We start from the raw sequence: 14,564 nt of genomic DNA, 5'->3' as shown, positions 1-14,564 counted from the left end.
CACCGGGGCAGCAGGAGACGGGGAGGCCGGGGGCGGGGGGGCTGGTACCCACCCAGGTGTTTGTGCAGATTAGCAGCAGGCGCCCCCTCTGGGTGGGGACAGCTTTCGTCACGCCCTTGGCAGGTGTCCTGTGCATGACACAACCTGTACAACTGGCCATGGCTGTTCTGCAGGACAGAGGGAATGACCTTTACCTCCGTTGGAAGCCTTTTTTTTTTTTTTTTAAAGCAGCCACGCTTTAATTCCTGTAACAGCTGAGACTGGAGCCCGGAGCTCAGTGGAGGTCCCCGTGGGAGCAGTGGGAACCCAGCTCCCACCACCGCCTCCTGCCTCGCGCCTCCCAGGTCTGCGTGAGCAGAAAGCCGGAGTCAGGAGGCCGAGCTGGAACAGAAGCAGGCACCCCAGTGTAGGATGTGGGCAGTCGCCCCAGCCCTGCCAGACGCCCGCCCCTGGAGGCCATATCTTGACCTGCTTGGTGGCCTGTCCTCTGACAGCAAAGAGGGCTAGCCCTGGGGAAACACTGAGCTCAAGCCCCTGGCTTCGGGCACATTAGTTCACCTCTCCGTACCCGGCCTCCCACCCAGGGAAAGTAGTTGTACTCGCTTCATTAGCGCGAGCTAACACCTGCGGACTTACCCTGCACCTGTGTGTCTTGAGCCGTCATAAACCTGCTGCTGCCTCAGATTCCATGCTGGTCCGGTGCCGCCCCGGGCTCGGGCTGCTGTTCCAGCTGCTCCCATAGCCACCTGCTGACGTCCCAGCACCCTCTCGTTCCCACTGGGAGGGCACAGCCCTGGGTCCACCTCCCCCAGGTAGTGCTGACGACGGGATTCAACAATTAGTGAATTCTGCTGGAAGTTTCAAGGAACAGCAAACTGGACTCCACCCTGCCCTGGAGCCCCTCCTGTCCTCCCGCCACAGGCCCTGCCCTGCCGCCATTGGACCCCCAGTAGACCCCTCAGGCTGTGACCACTGTTCTGGCTGCGGAGGGCGCACAAGGCCAGCAATTAAAGGCAGATTTTTCAAATTTTTTTTTTTTTTAAGTAAGGACTTATTTATTTGAAAGGCACAGTTAGAGGAGAGAGAGGTCTCTGCTGGTTCACTCCCCAAATGGCTGCAATGGCTGGAGCTGCGCCAATCTGGAGTCAGGAGCCAGGAGCTTCCAGGTCTCCCAAGCAGGTGCAGGGGCCCAATGACTTGGATCCAGAGAGCTGGATCATAAGTGGAGCAGCCAGGATCTGCACCGGCACCCGTATGGGATGCCAGCACTGCAGTTGGCATTTTACCCACTATACCACAGCGCCAGCCCCCAAACAGCCTCTTAAGCACCATGCCGAACACCTGCCCCCCAATGGAGCCCTTGATTTAAATGTTGCTGGCTAGGGCTGTGCACCTAACCTTGAGTCTGCTCTGGGCAGTTTCTCAGTGCCCACTGGGCACTTCCTGCTTTGTCACCTAAGGCGCCTGCCCCCAGCCCAGGCCCAGCTGAGACATGAGCTGCTCCGAGGCAGGCAGCAGGAGCCTGCCCTGCCCAGCTTCGGAAGCAGCCAGTGCGCCATGGCGGGCAGGCCGGTGCCCAGGCCTTGTCCCCTTCCTCTGCTTGCTCTTGGATCTCCTCCCGCCTCTGGAGAGGGGTGCTCAGCTCTCCTAGACCTGGAGGTGCCTGTCTTCCAGGCCTCACCGCAGATAGTTGCGCAGTGACCAGCCCCTTGTCACAGGCTGAGTTCCCATCCCAGCCCAAGGCCTGCTGTGCCTCCAAGTTCTTCCCGCTCCCTGTTGCTCGCACCTGGAGGCTGTCGAACTTCTCAGCGAAGTCAGTTCTGTGAAGCCCTGTCAGCTCCACTTTCCCGAATCTTCCTGTTCGTTCCTCTCTCACAGGACCCTGGTCTGTCCAGCAGCCTCCTCCCCGGGCTCAAACTTCTGCAGTCCCCACAGCGGGCCCCATAAACGCCTGGCTCGGGTCCCCTGCACCCTGCCAATTTGTACTGCACTTCCCATTGCATTTACGTAAAATGCGGATTCCTCAGCGTGGTTTAAGCCTAGTCATTCGTTCACTTAGGACTTTTTTCATTTGTTTGGAAGACAGATCTTGCATCTGCTCGTTCACTCCTCAGATGCCCACAACAGCTGGGACTGGGCCAGGTGGAAGCCAGGAGCCTGAAACTCGGAATCCGTCTCCCACTCGGATGACATCGCCGAAGTACTTGAGCCATCCCCAGCTGCCTGCCAGGCCGCGCATTGGCAGGAAGCTGGATCTGAGACAGAACCGGGCATTCCAATATGGGATGTGGGCACCCCAAGCAGTGACACCCACGGTCCACCTGCCCGCCTCCACCGAGCACTTGCCAAGCTTCCACTTCCTGCCATCTCCGGCTGCAGAGACTGGAGGCCAAAACGATGATTCCCTAGGTCACGGGCCCGTGTTCTTGTGGGAGAGACAAGGGGCACAATCCATAGATGACCAGGGTGTGTTAAGTGCTGTTGAGCAGGGGCGGGCGTTGTGACGGCAGTGTGTTAAGCTCCTGCTTGGGACACCTGCATCCCATACCAGAGTGTGGGCATCCGAGGGGGAGTGCTCTGTTTTCAGGTCAGCTTCCTGCTAATGCGCCTGGGATACAGCAGGCGAGGGGCCCCCTGCCACCCACATGGGAGACCCAGGAATTCTTGGCTCCTGGCTTTATCCTGGCCCAGCCCTGGCTGTTGCAGGCATTTGGAGAGTAAACCAGCAAAAGGAAGACTCTGTCCCTCGCTCTCCTGTCACTCTTTCGAATAAGTAAATGAAACTTCTCTAAACAGTGAAGGTAAGTAGACTGTGAACAAAAACTAAGCAGGGAGGGGTGGGGTGCGGTTTGCAGTAAGGTGGTAGGGGAGGGCTCCCCTGAGAGCTGGAGGGGCTGCGTGGGCCGTGGGGACCGGGCATCTGGGGAAAGCATTGCAGTTCAGTGGGTCATGGAGCACAGGGGCCCGGAGCCAGGAGCCTGCTGGGCTCCAAGGGACAGCTGGAGGTCAGTGACGAGAATGGGGAGAGCTTGAGGGAGACTAGGACCGGGGTAGGAAGTCCTGGGTCTGCCTGGAGCCCCAGGACGCTGGGCTGGGGGCCTGCGCTGCGCTGTAGTGGGTTAAGCCACTGCCTGTGATGCCAGCATCACACTGGTTTACTTGAGAGGGGGAGGGAGAGATCTTCCATCTGCTGGTTTACTCCCAAGATGGCTGCTAGGCTGGAGCTGAGCCGGACCAAAGCCAACAGCCAGGAGCTGCTTCTGGGTGTCCCGTGTGGGTGCAGGGGCTCACGCACTTGGGTCACCTTCCACTGCTTTCCCAGGCGCGTTAGCAGGGAGCTGGATCAGAAGTGGAGCAGCCAGGACTTGAACCGGCCCCTACATGGGATTGGGATGCCGCACCACAGACAGCAGCTTACACACTATGCCACGGTCCCCCCCCCCCTTTAAGATTTATTCATTTGAGAGGCAGAGAGGGCTTCCATCTATGGGTTCGGAGCTGGGCTGATCTGAAGCCAGGAGCTAGGAGTTTCTTCCTGGTCTCCCACGCAGGTACAGGGGCCCAAGCACTTAGGCCATCTTCCACTGTTTTCCCAGGCCATTAGCAAGGAACTGGATTGGGAGTGGAGCAGCCAGGACTCAAACTGGCTCCCATATGGGATGCCGGCACTGGAGGCAGAGGCCTAAGCTACACCACAGGGCCAGCCCTGGCTGCTCCACTCCCAGTCCGGCTCCTGCTAACAGCCTCGGAAAGCAGGAGAAGATGGCCCAGGTGTTTGGGTCCCGGAAGAAGCTCCTGGGTCCTGACTTTGGCCTGGCCCTGCCCTGACTGTTGCAGCCATTTGGGGAGTGAACCAGCACATGGAAGCTCATTCGCTTGCTCTCGCTCTGCCTTTCAAATAAATAAAATAAATCTTAAAGAAAAGGAAGAAGAAGGATGGAAGGAAAGAAACTGGGCTGGGCTGGGCGGCCTTTCCTCCTCACCTTGATTCTGGCTTTTATCCTGAATATGGAACCAAGCAGAGGCGGGAGGGACGGGATCCCTTCCCGGGCTCCCTCTGACTTCTACCCTCTGCCGGAGGCGGAGCAGCTCCTGCCATGGTCCAAGAGGGACAAGGACAGTGTGGGTGGGGCCTGGTGAGGCCGCGAGGGGCAGGGGAGGTGGTGTGCAGCCTGTGTGCACTCTGACGTGCAAGAAGACACTTCCCGGGAGACCTGGGTGTGGGTGTGGAGACAGAGGTGCAAGGGCAAGTGCAGGATGGGGCAGCCCCTAGCAGGAGTGCGGCTGGAGGGCGCCCAGCTTTGGGGGAGGGTCAGGAACTCAGCTTCGCGTGAGCCTGTGCAGCATCGTTTATCTGCGTTTGTTTGCCTTTATATCGCTGCCCTTCCCGCCTACAGTGAGAACGAATGAGGCTGATAATGCTCAGACCATAGAGCCAGCCCTCAAGAACAGTAGCTCGCACGTAGTAGGTACACATAGTGGGGCTGGGTGTTTGGTGTAGCGGTTAGGTTGCTGCGTTAGACACCTGCATCCCACATCAGAGTGCTTGCTTTGAGCCCTGGCTTCTCTGCTCTGGGCCCGCCTCCTGCTAATGCCCACCCTGGGAAGAAGCAGACCATACTCAAGTGCTTGGGCCCCTGCACCCATGTGGGAGACCCGGAAGAAGCTCCTGGGTTCGGATCAGCACAGCTCCAGCCATTGTGGCTGTGGCCATTTGGGGAGTGACCCAGTGGATGGAAAACTTCTCTGTCTCTCCTTTTCTCTGTCTCTCTCTCTTATTTAAGATTCATTTATTTATTTGAAAGTCAGAGTTACAGAGAGAGAGAGAGAGAGAGAGAGAGAGAGAGGTAGGTCTTCCATCGCTGGTTCATGTCCCAGATGGCCGCAATGGCCAGAGCTATGCTGATCCGAAGCCAGGAGCTTCTTCTGGGTCCCCCATGCAGGTGCAGGGGCTCAAGCACTTGGGCCATCTTCCACTGCTTTCCCAGGCTCTCTGCTAAGAGCTGGATTGGAAGTGGAACAGCCAGGACTAGAACCGGCGCCCATATGGGATGCCGGCACTTCAGGCCAGGGCATTAACCCACTGTGCCATAGCGCTGGCCCCAAGTCTGTCTCTTAAATAAATAAATCTTTCTTTAAAAAAAAAAAGTTTATTAACCAATTAAGATAGACAAGTCCAAAAACCCTCCGCGCTCCCAGCCCGGGTCTCTGTTCAGACGTCCGCGTTTCTCCGGGAAGCCCCTCTGAGCCTCTCTGCCCCAGCCTGGGCTCGCGCTTTCTCCGCAGCCTCGGAAGCTATGTGCTTCTTAGCATCTGGTTCTCTTCCTTCACGTCCGACAGGGACTTCTGCCTCTCTTCTTTCGTGTCAACGCGTAACACAGGTTGGCACCCTGCTGGCGTTCCTTAAAGTATTTATTGAATTCGGGCGGCCGAACAGGAGCACGTTCCACGCGGGTGCAGGGAGAAGACCCCCGCCTGAGGAATCATTCATAGCGCGTGCCCCACCCACACGCGGACGGCGGGCGCGTTCCCGCGGGGCGGGGAGCGCGGCTCGTCCACGAGCTGCAGGGGTGGGGTGAGGGGCGCGGGGAGCGGGCTCTGCGCAGGCGCCGGGCTCCCGGGGGCGGTCCGGGTGGCTCAGGAGCGCGCGCGCGGGAGGGCGGCGGCGGCGGCGAGGTGCGCAGGCGCCGGCGGAGGGCGGGCTGAGGCAGCTGTAGCGGCGGCGGCGGCGGCTCCGGCAGAGGGGCGGGAGCTGAGGCGGGAGCGGACCGGCTGGTGGGCGAGCGAGAGGCGGCGGAATGGTGGACTACCACGCGGCGAACCAGTCGTACCAGTACGGCCCCAGCAGCGCGGGCAATGGCGCTGGCGGCGGAGGTAGCATGGGCGACTACATGGCCCAGGAGGACGACTGGGACCGGGACCTGCTGTTGGACCCGGCCTGGGAGAAGCAGCAGCGCAAGGTGCGCGGCCCGCGGGCCGGACGGGCTGGACGGGGTGGGGGGTGGGGTCTCCCGGAGGGGGCTAGGGAGGGGGGCGAGGTCCCAAGAGGGGAGTGGAGCATCCATGATGGAAATCAGGGGTCCCGAGGAGGAATTGGCGGGCCCGGGCGGGCCAGGATGGAGTCCTGGAGGCAGGAATTGGGAAGCGGAGAAACGTAGTCGGCGGCCTAGTAGCGTTTGTGGGGTCTAAAGAAAGGAATCGGAGCCCCGAGGAGGGTGTGCAGGGCTTGGGCGGGGAGCCTGGAGAGGCTGAAATGGAATCGGGCTGTGAGGCGGGCTCGCAGGCTCCGAGGAGTGGCTGGCAGTGCCCCGCGGGGGCCCTGGGCGTCTGCGAGGGGAATTTGTGGGCCAGGGTGGAATGGGGGTGTGGGGAGTCCGGAGGGGGGGTCCGTTGCAGTGCAGAAAGGCCCGAAGGAGGTTGGAATCCGGGGAGCCTTGGTGGGGGGGGGCGTAAAGAGGGTGAAGATGGAGTGGGGGTGCCCGGGAGGGGTTGTGGGGTCTGGAGAAGGGAGGGAGGACTGGGGAGGAAAGAACTGGTCTGTGGGAAGACAGGGGGGGCTAGGGCGTGAGTTGGGGTGCTCAGGAGGGCCAGGTGCCGAGGGGGGCAGTTAGGGGCCTGTGATTGGAAGAAGGTGAGAGTGATTTGGGCTGCCCTGTTGTAAGGGGAAGGAGGGGAGGACCTGGCGGGGAATGGAGAGGCCCCGGGGTGAGGGGGTGTGCTGGGGAGGGCTCTCGGGAGCCTCGTGGGAGGTTGAAAGCTTAACCAGGGGTCGGGGACGCCCGAAGAAAAGGTGGTCTGGCAGAGGTGAGGGTGGGAGGGCCCGGGCGCTGGAATGGCGGCTGGGGGAGGAGGCTGCTTTAGGGAAGGGAACGTGTGGTGAGTGGACTGAGACAGGCATTTGGGAGGGGGCTGGGATCCCGTCCTGGGGGAGGAGGGGCGAGGGTGCTCAGGAAGAGTCTGGGGCCCGGAGGGGTGGGGGGGGGCAGAGTCTGGTCCCCCGTGGAAGCCGCGGAGGAGCAGACCACAGTGGTGACAGGGAGACGGGGGCCTCATCCAACGTGGGTGAGAAGGGCGGAGCGCGGGCTGGTGTTGAAGGGTTCCAGTGTGTGCAGGAGGAGCATGTTGGGGGCGCGTGGGGAGCGGCCGCTCAGAAGTGCGCGGGTGGCGCGTGGGGGCGCGTGAAGTTGGATCTGGAGCTCTCCCGGATGATTACTGAGCAGCTCCCTGGCCCTGGCCTAGCCCCTCTGCAAAGGCGGATTGAATGGGGTTAGTGGACACTTTGCAGGAGCCTAGGGGCAGACTCGGAGGCGGGGCGGGCGGGGTTTGTGTGGAGAAAGTGCCTGGACTGGAAGCCTGTTGAGGGCGGGAGGTGGTGCCCTGGGGGTGGCACAGGCAGCCCCGCTGGAGGAGAGAGGGTGGGACGGGCAGCCGGGAGGTGGGGCCCGGCATCACCTTGGGTAAACGACCAGCGGCAGCTTGGGTTTCCTCGTGGGTAGTAACTGGGGTGGAGGGGTGGCGGCGTCCTTATCCACTGCCCCACCTGCCTCAGGTTCCGGGGATGGAGGATGCTGGGATACCTGGCGTCGCAAGGCTTTTTTGGGGGAAGGGGAGGTCCAGTCTGGAGCCTCAGCAACAATGTGCTGCCTGAGGCCGTGCCAGGCTGGAAAAGGTTCGGAGTTGCCAGGGAGCTGGGTGGGGGCCGGGGGCCACAGCACTGTGTGTGAGAACGCCTGGGGTCCCCCTGCCGCAGCTCCAAGGAGCCCCTTGTCAGGTGGAGGGGTCCCTCCCTTTCCTGTCCTCTGCCACTCCCCAAGTGACTCCTTGCCAGCTCCTTCCACTCCCTTCTGGGAGTCAGGGTGTGTACTAGTTCCGTGGTCATAGACTCCCTTGCCCACAGGGCGAGGCTGGGGCCCGCGCGGGCTCAGGGCGGAACCGGGACTCACCGGAACCCCCAGGCTTTCCTGCTGTGTGTCACGCTCGCTCCTGCTGCCCGGGCCAGGCAAGGTTGCGGGGAGGGTAGCTCACGGCGTCCTCCCACACCCGCTGCCTTGGCCTCTCGGCAAGTGCCAGGTTCTCCTTCGTCCTGCTTTGTACCTGCTCCCGCAAATATTTACACTTGGCCGTCTGTGGGGGAAATGAATTGCCTCACCTCTGCGCCCTTTCCCGTTACAGGCAGGCAGCGCTGATGAGATAGGGAAGGAGCCGCGGAGAGGCAGACGCGAGTGTGTGCTGTTCTTCCCCTTCCCAGAAAACCCCACTGCCACACCACAGGCTGGGCTTCTGTGTCACAGTGGTGAATGACAGACCGCCTGCCCAAGGCCAGTCCATGGGCACAGGGCAGGGGCGGCGCTGTGGACGTCCTGCTCGCCACGGGCACCTGCTCTAAAGATCTGTATTGAGGACCCCAGTAGGCTTTCAGAGCCTGGGAATCCAATTCTCCTGGGAATGAAGCAGGGGGTTGGGGAGGGGGTGTGTCCCACGTTTACCTCGAAGCCCTTTGCTGGGACTCCTAGGGTCTGGCTCTGGGATCATGCTCCTGGCTCTGTGACCCAAGCATTATTGAATAACCAGTTTATGCAACAGTTTTTACCTGCGAGATGGGAGGGCTGTGAGTGGTCTAGAGGGTGTCCGGGACTGGCCTGCTCTTTCTTGAGCAGTTGTAGCTCTGGGCCACAGCCCCCTCCCCCAGGGCCTGAAGGGGGCCGAGGTGGCCTGGCCACCGCCTGCTCCTGCAAGGGCGCTCTTGGGACACGGATTCCAGAACTCCCCCGGGCAGCCGGGGGAAACGCTTGTTAAGCCCACGTGTTCGTTTTCAGGGCCTCGGGGTTTAGACCATGACCTTTGGCTCAGGGTGTATTCAATGCGAGTTAATTATTTGAAAGTTCTGATGGTGGTTTTTTTTCCCTCTTCCCCAAGTAGGTCTTTTTATTTTCATTTTTTTGAGGCTAATGATAGAGGCCCCAAAGTAGCCAGCTGTTATTTTCTGCTGTTCCTTTAATTGCTTGCCTCTTAGGATCTGGTGAAAACGAATAGGTCTTTAGCAGTTTTCAAAATTGAATAATGTACTTTCAAAAAAAAAAAAGTAACCAAACTACATTGTCATCTAGAAATTACCTGTGAATTGGTGAGGGGCGCAGGTATACTGTGTGCACCCACCTAGGGGAAGCTGCTCCAGCGCTGTAGAATGGGACTTGGCTAATGACCGGGAGGGCAGAGCTGACTGGTACCGTGGAGTGGAGCCTGCCATTTCACCTGTCCTGGGCAGTCTAGGGTGTGGGCCTGGGTTTGCCCTCTGCCTTTGGAAACACGCTCTCTGGTCCTGGAACCTACAGGGGCGGCTACTTGTCAGCAGAGAGCTGACTCACCCTCAGTTGGAACTGGTGCTAAAAGCTCCCATTTAATGGCAGCCAATTGCCTGGCCTCCAGTGGGAAGCTTTGTGGGGAAAGTTTGGGGAAAGTGTTGCAGGCAAACAGGCCCAGGAAATGAAGATGTTATCTGACAGGCAGGTGCTGTTGCAGTCTGAAGAAGCAGGCAGGGAGGTCAGTTAAAATGTGGACGTGTGCTCTCAGGTGTCCTCCTGATCAGATGGCCAGGGAGCAAGGGCAGGTCTGGACTCCAGTCTCAGCCTCCAGATCTGGTTCAGCTGCACCCGTTGCAGAGTAACTGAGCTCATAGCACAGGTTACCTGGCCCTGCTGTAGGGGGTGGCAGCAAGGAGCATGGAGCCGGAAAGAATCGATTTGGGAAGGCGCGAGGAGCTTGAGATTGTTGAGACGAGCGCTTCGGGCTTTTGCCCTCCTGACTTGTAGTCTACTGGGAATTGTACGAGCCTTTGACCAGACCTCAGGGTTCTTCAAGAACCAATTCCCTTGCTGCTGCTTTTATTTTCTGCAGGGGAGAAGTAATTAGGGGACAGCTGTTTGCTGTAGTAGCTCTTGCTCATTCAGGTTTTCCGAATAGCTGAAACATCATGGTTCTCTCCTCGCTGGCGTTGAGTGTCTTCTGGCCCAGCGCGCCCCCAGCGTCACCCTCCATTGCTAAAACTAGCTGATGTCCAGGATGCCATTAGTCACACTCAGATCATTCCCCTTGGTTCCCTTCCGCCGCCTTTATTTATGTATTTACTTCACAGAGCGACAGAAACGCTCACGTTACCTTCCGATTTTTCCTCTCCTTTTCTTTTTTCATGGAAATAAGAGGCAAGTGATAGCTGGTAATTCAATGGCAGTAACTGAAACACTGACCCATTAAAGGGGAGACGGAAGTTCCTACTTGAGCCAGATACAAACACTGTCATCCACCAGAGTTTGAAAGAAGTCTTTATGCCCTGGGTGTGTTGAGTGCTCAGGATCGGTCTCCTTTTGCATGGGTTTAAACTTTGAAACATCAAAGGAGAATTACAAGGAAACTGTTTTATAGTGTTGGCAGTGTTGGCGCCAGAATTTGTTATAAAGTGTCTGAAAGTAGTACAAGTATCACTTTTCTTCAAGAAGGTTTATAAGTTACATTTTAGTATCCCAGGTATCAAGGAGCAGAAGGTTCAGTGAATCAAAGAGAAACGGCCATTCTAAATCCCATCCTCTGTTTGTTTAAAGAGTGATCTTATTGTTGGGGGGTGGGGGAGGTTGTGTTCACCTGCTGCCTGGGAGCGGGGAAGGTTGGGGGGGTGATCCCGCGTGCTCCAGAAGGTGGAAGCTTTGCCTGTATTTAATAGACGAGTGTCTTCATGTCCGCGTCTGGGCAGTGTTGTCTATGTATGGTCTCTCTGGGATTTTAAACTCCGAGACACTTGTCTTGGTGTTGTGCCTTTTTTGGTTGTGTTCCTTCGCGCCCCCCACCCCACCCCCCTGAACAACAGGCGCTAACTTGGAATGCCCGTGGGAAGCCCCTGTGTGCTGTGCTGTCACTTGGTCTCCTCCCCACCACCTTGAGCAACAGTTGCTCTGGAAGACCCCGTGGCCGTCTTCTTGGATGTGATTTACTGAAGTGTTACCTGAAAGCGAGTGGCCGGAGTTTACTGGGGATTTGCTCTTTGCCACCTGCTGCTGTGTGGACTCCTGCCTTCCAGGGAGCTCCACGCCCCCGAGAGTAGAAGACCGTCCTGTGGTTTCCCGCCAGAGCAGGCTCCTGCTTGCCTTGGTGGTTCTTCCATACTCAGTTCAGGTTTCTGTACTTACTGCTTTTCTTCGAGCACATGTGCATTTTTAATTTTGTTTTCGAAGGGAAATTGATATGAGTGTGGTGAATGGTAAATCCAGCTTTCCTGGCCATAAATGGAAGAAAACTGCAAAAATAAACACATTGGAAACAAAATGGTGGCGCTAGGCTCTAGCAGGGTGCTGCTGGCCTGGGGTCTGTGCCCTTTGTGAGACAGATTGATTGACAAGTGTAGGTGAGGCACTAATGACCCAACAGAGACTTCTCTTTGAAGTGCTCTTTTTATAAGAAGATCAAAGGGGATAACCTTCTTCGCTGATGTAATTCAAGGTTTAATGGAAGGTGTGGATAATGCTTAAACTCTCCTGTGTGCACGGCTGAAAGAAAAAAGTCTCATTTGACTTTCACACATGAGGCGGGACAGAGCCTTAACCAGGAACACACACGTCCCCTATTACTTTGTGGCACTGTCCCATTGTGCTAGACTTGACATATTGCTCATGACTGGATGATACTTGATTCCCTGTTAAAAAAAAAAAAAGATTTAGTTGAAAGGTGGTGTTACAGAGACAGAGGTAGAGAGAAAGATCTTCCATTCATTCTCCAAATGGCCACAATGGCTGGGGTTGAACCAGGAGTCTGGAACTCCAATCTGGGTCTCCCACATGGGTAGCAGGGGTCCAGATACTTGGGCCACCTTCTGCTTTTCCCAGGTGCATTAGCAGGGAGCTGGACCAGAAGTGGAAGAGCGGAATTGACATATGGGATGCCTGCGTCACAGGCAGCGGCTTAACCCGCTGCGTCACAAATCCAGCCCCTTGGCTGCTCTGTGCTTTCAAATGGGAGGGCCGGGACCTGTGCTTGGCCTACTGGCCGGCACCCACACCCGACAGCAGAGTGCCTGGCTCCCATTCTGGCTCTGCTGCCGACTGCAGCTTCCCACCAACACGGATCCTGGGAGGAGGCGGTGGTGACGGCTCAGGTGATTGGGTCCCTACCACCCGCTTGGGAGACCTGGGTCGTTCCGGCTCCTGTGTTGTGGGCCTTTGGGGAGTGAGCCAGCAGCCGGGAGCACGCTTGCTTGTGCAAGTGCACGCGCTCTCTGCCTCTGCACCTCTCAAAAAAAAAAAAAGTAAGTTACAGCTTTTTTTTTTTTTTTTCTTTCTTTTTTTTTTTTTTAATGAAACCAGGCATGTTGTGAATATAACAGTTGTGGGTTTACCACTCATTCTTCACATAGCCAGTTCTCTTTAAGGCTCCAGTTTTCTTACCCATACATGGCTCCCGTGAATAAAGCCCCCTGCTACCCCATCTGGGCATTTGAACCCTCCTGCTGAGTTAAGAGAGGCTTATTTAAATGTTTCTCTTCCAAATATCAGAGCAGACCACATGCTTTGTCTCCCAGTGGAACTAGCATCTTGGGGCAAAAGTAACTGGTAGCAGCAGTTACTACTCTGCTGGACACCATGAAGTCATCCTGGGAAATATCGTGGTCAGTGTTGCAATGATTGAATGGGATGAGAAAACACCAGCAACACAATAGCATTTGTGTCCTCAGCTTCGGGCAGGAATAAAGAAGACATTGTGGTTTGTTTTATGCTTTTTAAAGTTATTGCCCGCCCCCCCAGGTGTGGGGCTGAGTGATGTCTCTCACTGCCTTTATAGTGGGTTTTCCTTTTCATCTTTCCCCCTCCCTGACGCTCTGGAGGGTGGGTGCTGGATAGGAGGCGGTGCCGAGGCACCGGGCACACCCCTCCGGCTTCTGTGTCGGAAGGAAGACGTGGTCTCCTAGAAGCCCGAGGTCATTTCCGGGTCTCCACCTGAGCAGGAATTCTGCTCCCCATTCTAAGGACGTCTTCACTGGCTGCCAGCTAGAGAAGGATTCGCTGCCCTTCCCTGCTCCCTCTTTGGGTGGTGGAGAAGGCCAGTTTGAGGGTAGGAGCATGCAAGTGAATCAGCATCCAGGCACGCTGAGAGACTGCTGGGGCGGGGGCGTCGCAGCGCGAGCGTGTGGGTCTGCAGCGTCGGTTACTGAGATGGCAGCCCTCGCCTCACCATGCGAGAGCTGACTTCAGCCCGTGTCATCAGGGCCTCGGTATGTGCTGAGCAGCCAACTCCTTCATGCCCCACGATCAGTCCTGGAGCCGGGGTGGGAGGGAAGAGTGTTTAGTGGAAGTCACCGTGGAGACCCAGCTGCTCACTGTTTGGGGCAGTGCCACCGCACCGGAGGCGGCGCTGATGGTGGACTGTGGGGCTCTTGGGCACAAGGAAGAGGTTACCAGGAAGATAGCCACATACGCAGGGGCCGAGCGGGCTAGGGGGCCCAGGGGCCTCTGTGCACTGGGCCAGGCCATTTTGTTCATGAGGGGAAGGCATTTGCGCTTGAGAGGGGGAGAAGAAAAAGGACAGCACACCATGAAAGCTGAGAGCCAAAGCCCCGCTGTTGGCTTTGTGGCTGGGACATGTGTGCTTTTTGTCTACACATTTAGAGCTGGAATCTCAGCTATGTGACTTCTTAATAGGGCAAAATGTGCCTGCATCTTTTTTGCCTGCTTTCACAAACAAATTAAAAGGAACTCAAGTTTCTAGCGAATCCCATGCACAAATAACATTTTTTAAAAATCCACATCCTTCCTGCCCAAACTCTGACAGCCAGTAAACTTTTTTTCTCTCTGTTGCCCTCCCCTTTGTGAGAAAGCGACTGTGCTCAACTCTGCGTCTGGTGAAAACGTGGTCTGTCTGCCACAAAGCGCTGCTTTGGCTCTGGCTCTGACTGCCATGGCTTGCTTTGGAAGGTTGTTTCTTCTTTCAATTTAAGACTTGTGTGATCTTCAAGTCCTGGCCTATAAAATTCAAAATGTCTGGGAGCAGCCGACCTGCCAGGCTGGTTCCAGGACAGTCTGAAGAGCTGGCCCTCCTCACAGGCGGCTGCTAACCAGCCATGATTCAGGTCTTCAAGTCCTGGAGGGTGGCCAGGCAGTAAACATGACCGGGATTGTGGGCCGGGTTTTTTCTTTTTTTTTCTTTTCTTTTCTTTTTTTTTTTTTTTTTTTTGGATTATTTGAACTACACTGCCAAGACTGTGGCAGGGTTTGACTTTGTATAAAACAGCAAGGCCTGTATGAGGGTGTCCTTTCGCAGGACTGCGGCTCCCAGTGGGGTGAGAGGAATTCCTTGCATCAGCTAATGGGGGGAGGCTTCTCAGCTAATTTGCGAGCCTAATTCACCCCCTTCACGGCCAGTTTGCAAGCCTAATTTCCCGTTCTCTTTCCTTTAACTTTCTTTAAATCCCTGATGAGGGACAACCCGTGGAAAAGAATCTAGCCTCCCTGAGAGCGGTGGGGGTGGGGTGGGGGTGAGGGTTGGGGGATGATTAGCTAATGAGTCACGGCCCAAAGCTGCAGGCA

At 56.9% G+C, this 14,564-nt stretch overlaps 1 protein-coding gene across 6 annotated transcripts in view; it reads left to right on the top strand.

Moving 5' to 3' along the window:
* The first annotated feature begins 5,668 nt into the window (after positions 1–5,668).
* The window catches only part of ACTN4 (actinin alpha 4), a 64,238-nt gene continuing 55,342 nt past the window's right edge, over positions 5,669–14,564 (top strand). For 5 of the 6 annotated variants that reach the window (XM_051847128.3, XM_051847126.3, XM_089319219.1 and 2 more), the window contains exon 1: positions 5,673–5,960. In XM_051847128.3, coding sequence (XP_051703088.1) covers positions 5,799–5,960 — 162 coding nt within the window. In that variant the 5' untranslated portion in view covers positions 5,673–5,798. Of the gene's footprint in view, positions 5,961–14,564 lie in introns of all 6 variants that reach the window. The other variant, XM_051847125.3, reaches the window with a different exon arrangement.

This window comes from Oryctolagus cuniculus, chromosome 18, assembly GCF_051225735.1.
Source record: "Oryctolagus cuniculus isolate XC-2025 breed Fujian yellow rabbit chromosome 18, ASM5122573v1, whole genome shotgun sequence".
NCBI classification, from domain to species: Eukaryota; Metazoa; Chordata; class Mammalia; order Lagomorpha; family Leporidae; genus Oryctolagus; species Oryctolagus cuniculus.
Note: the sequence above shows the minus strand (reverse complement) of the source record. Positions and strands in the feature narration are given on the sequence as shown.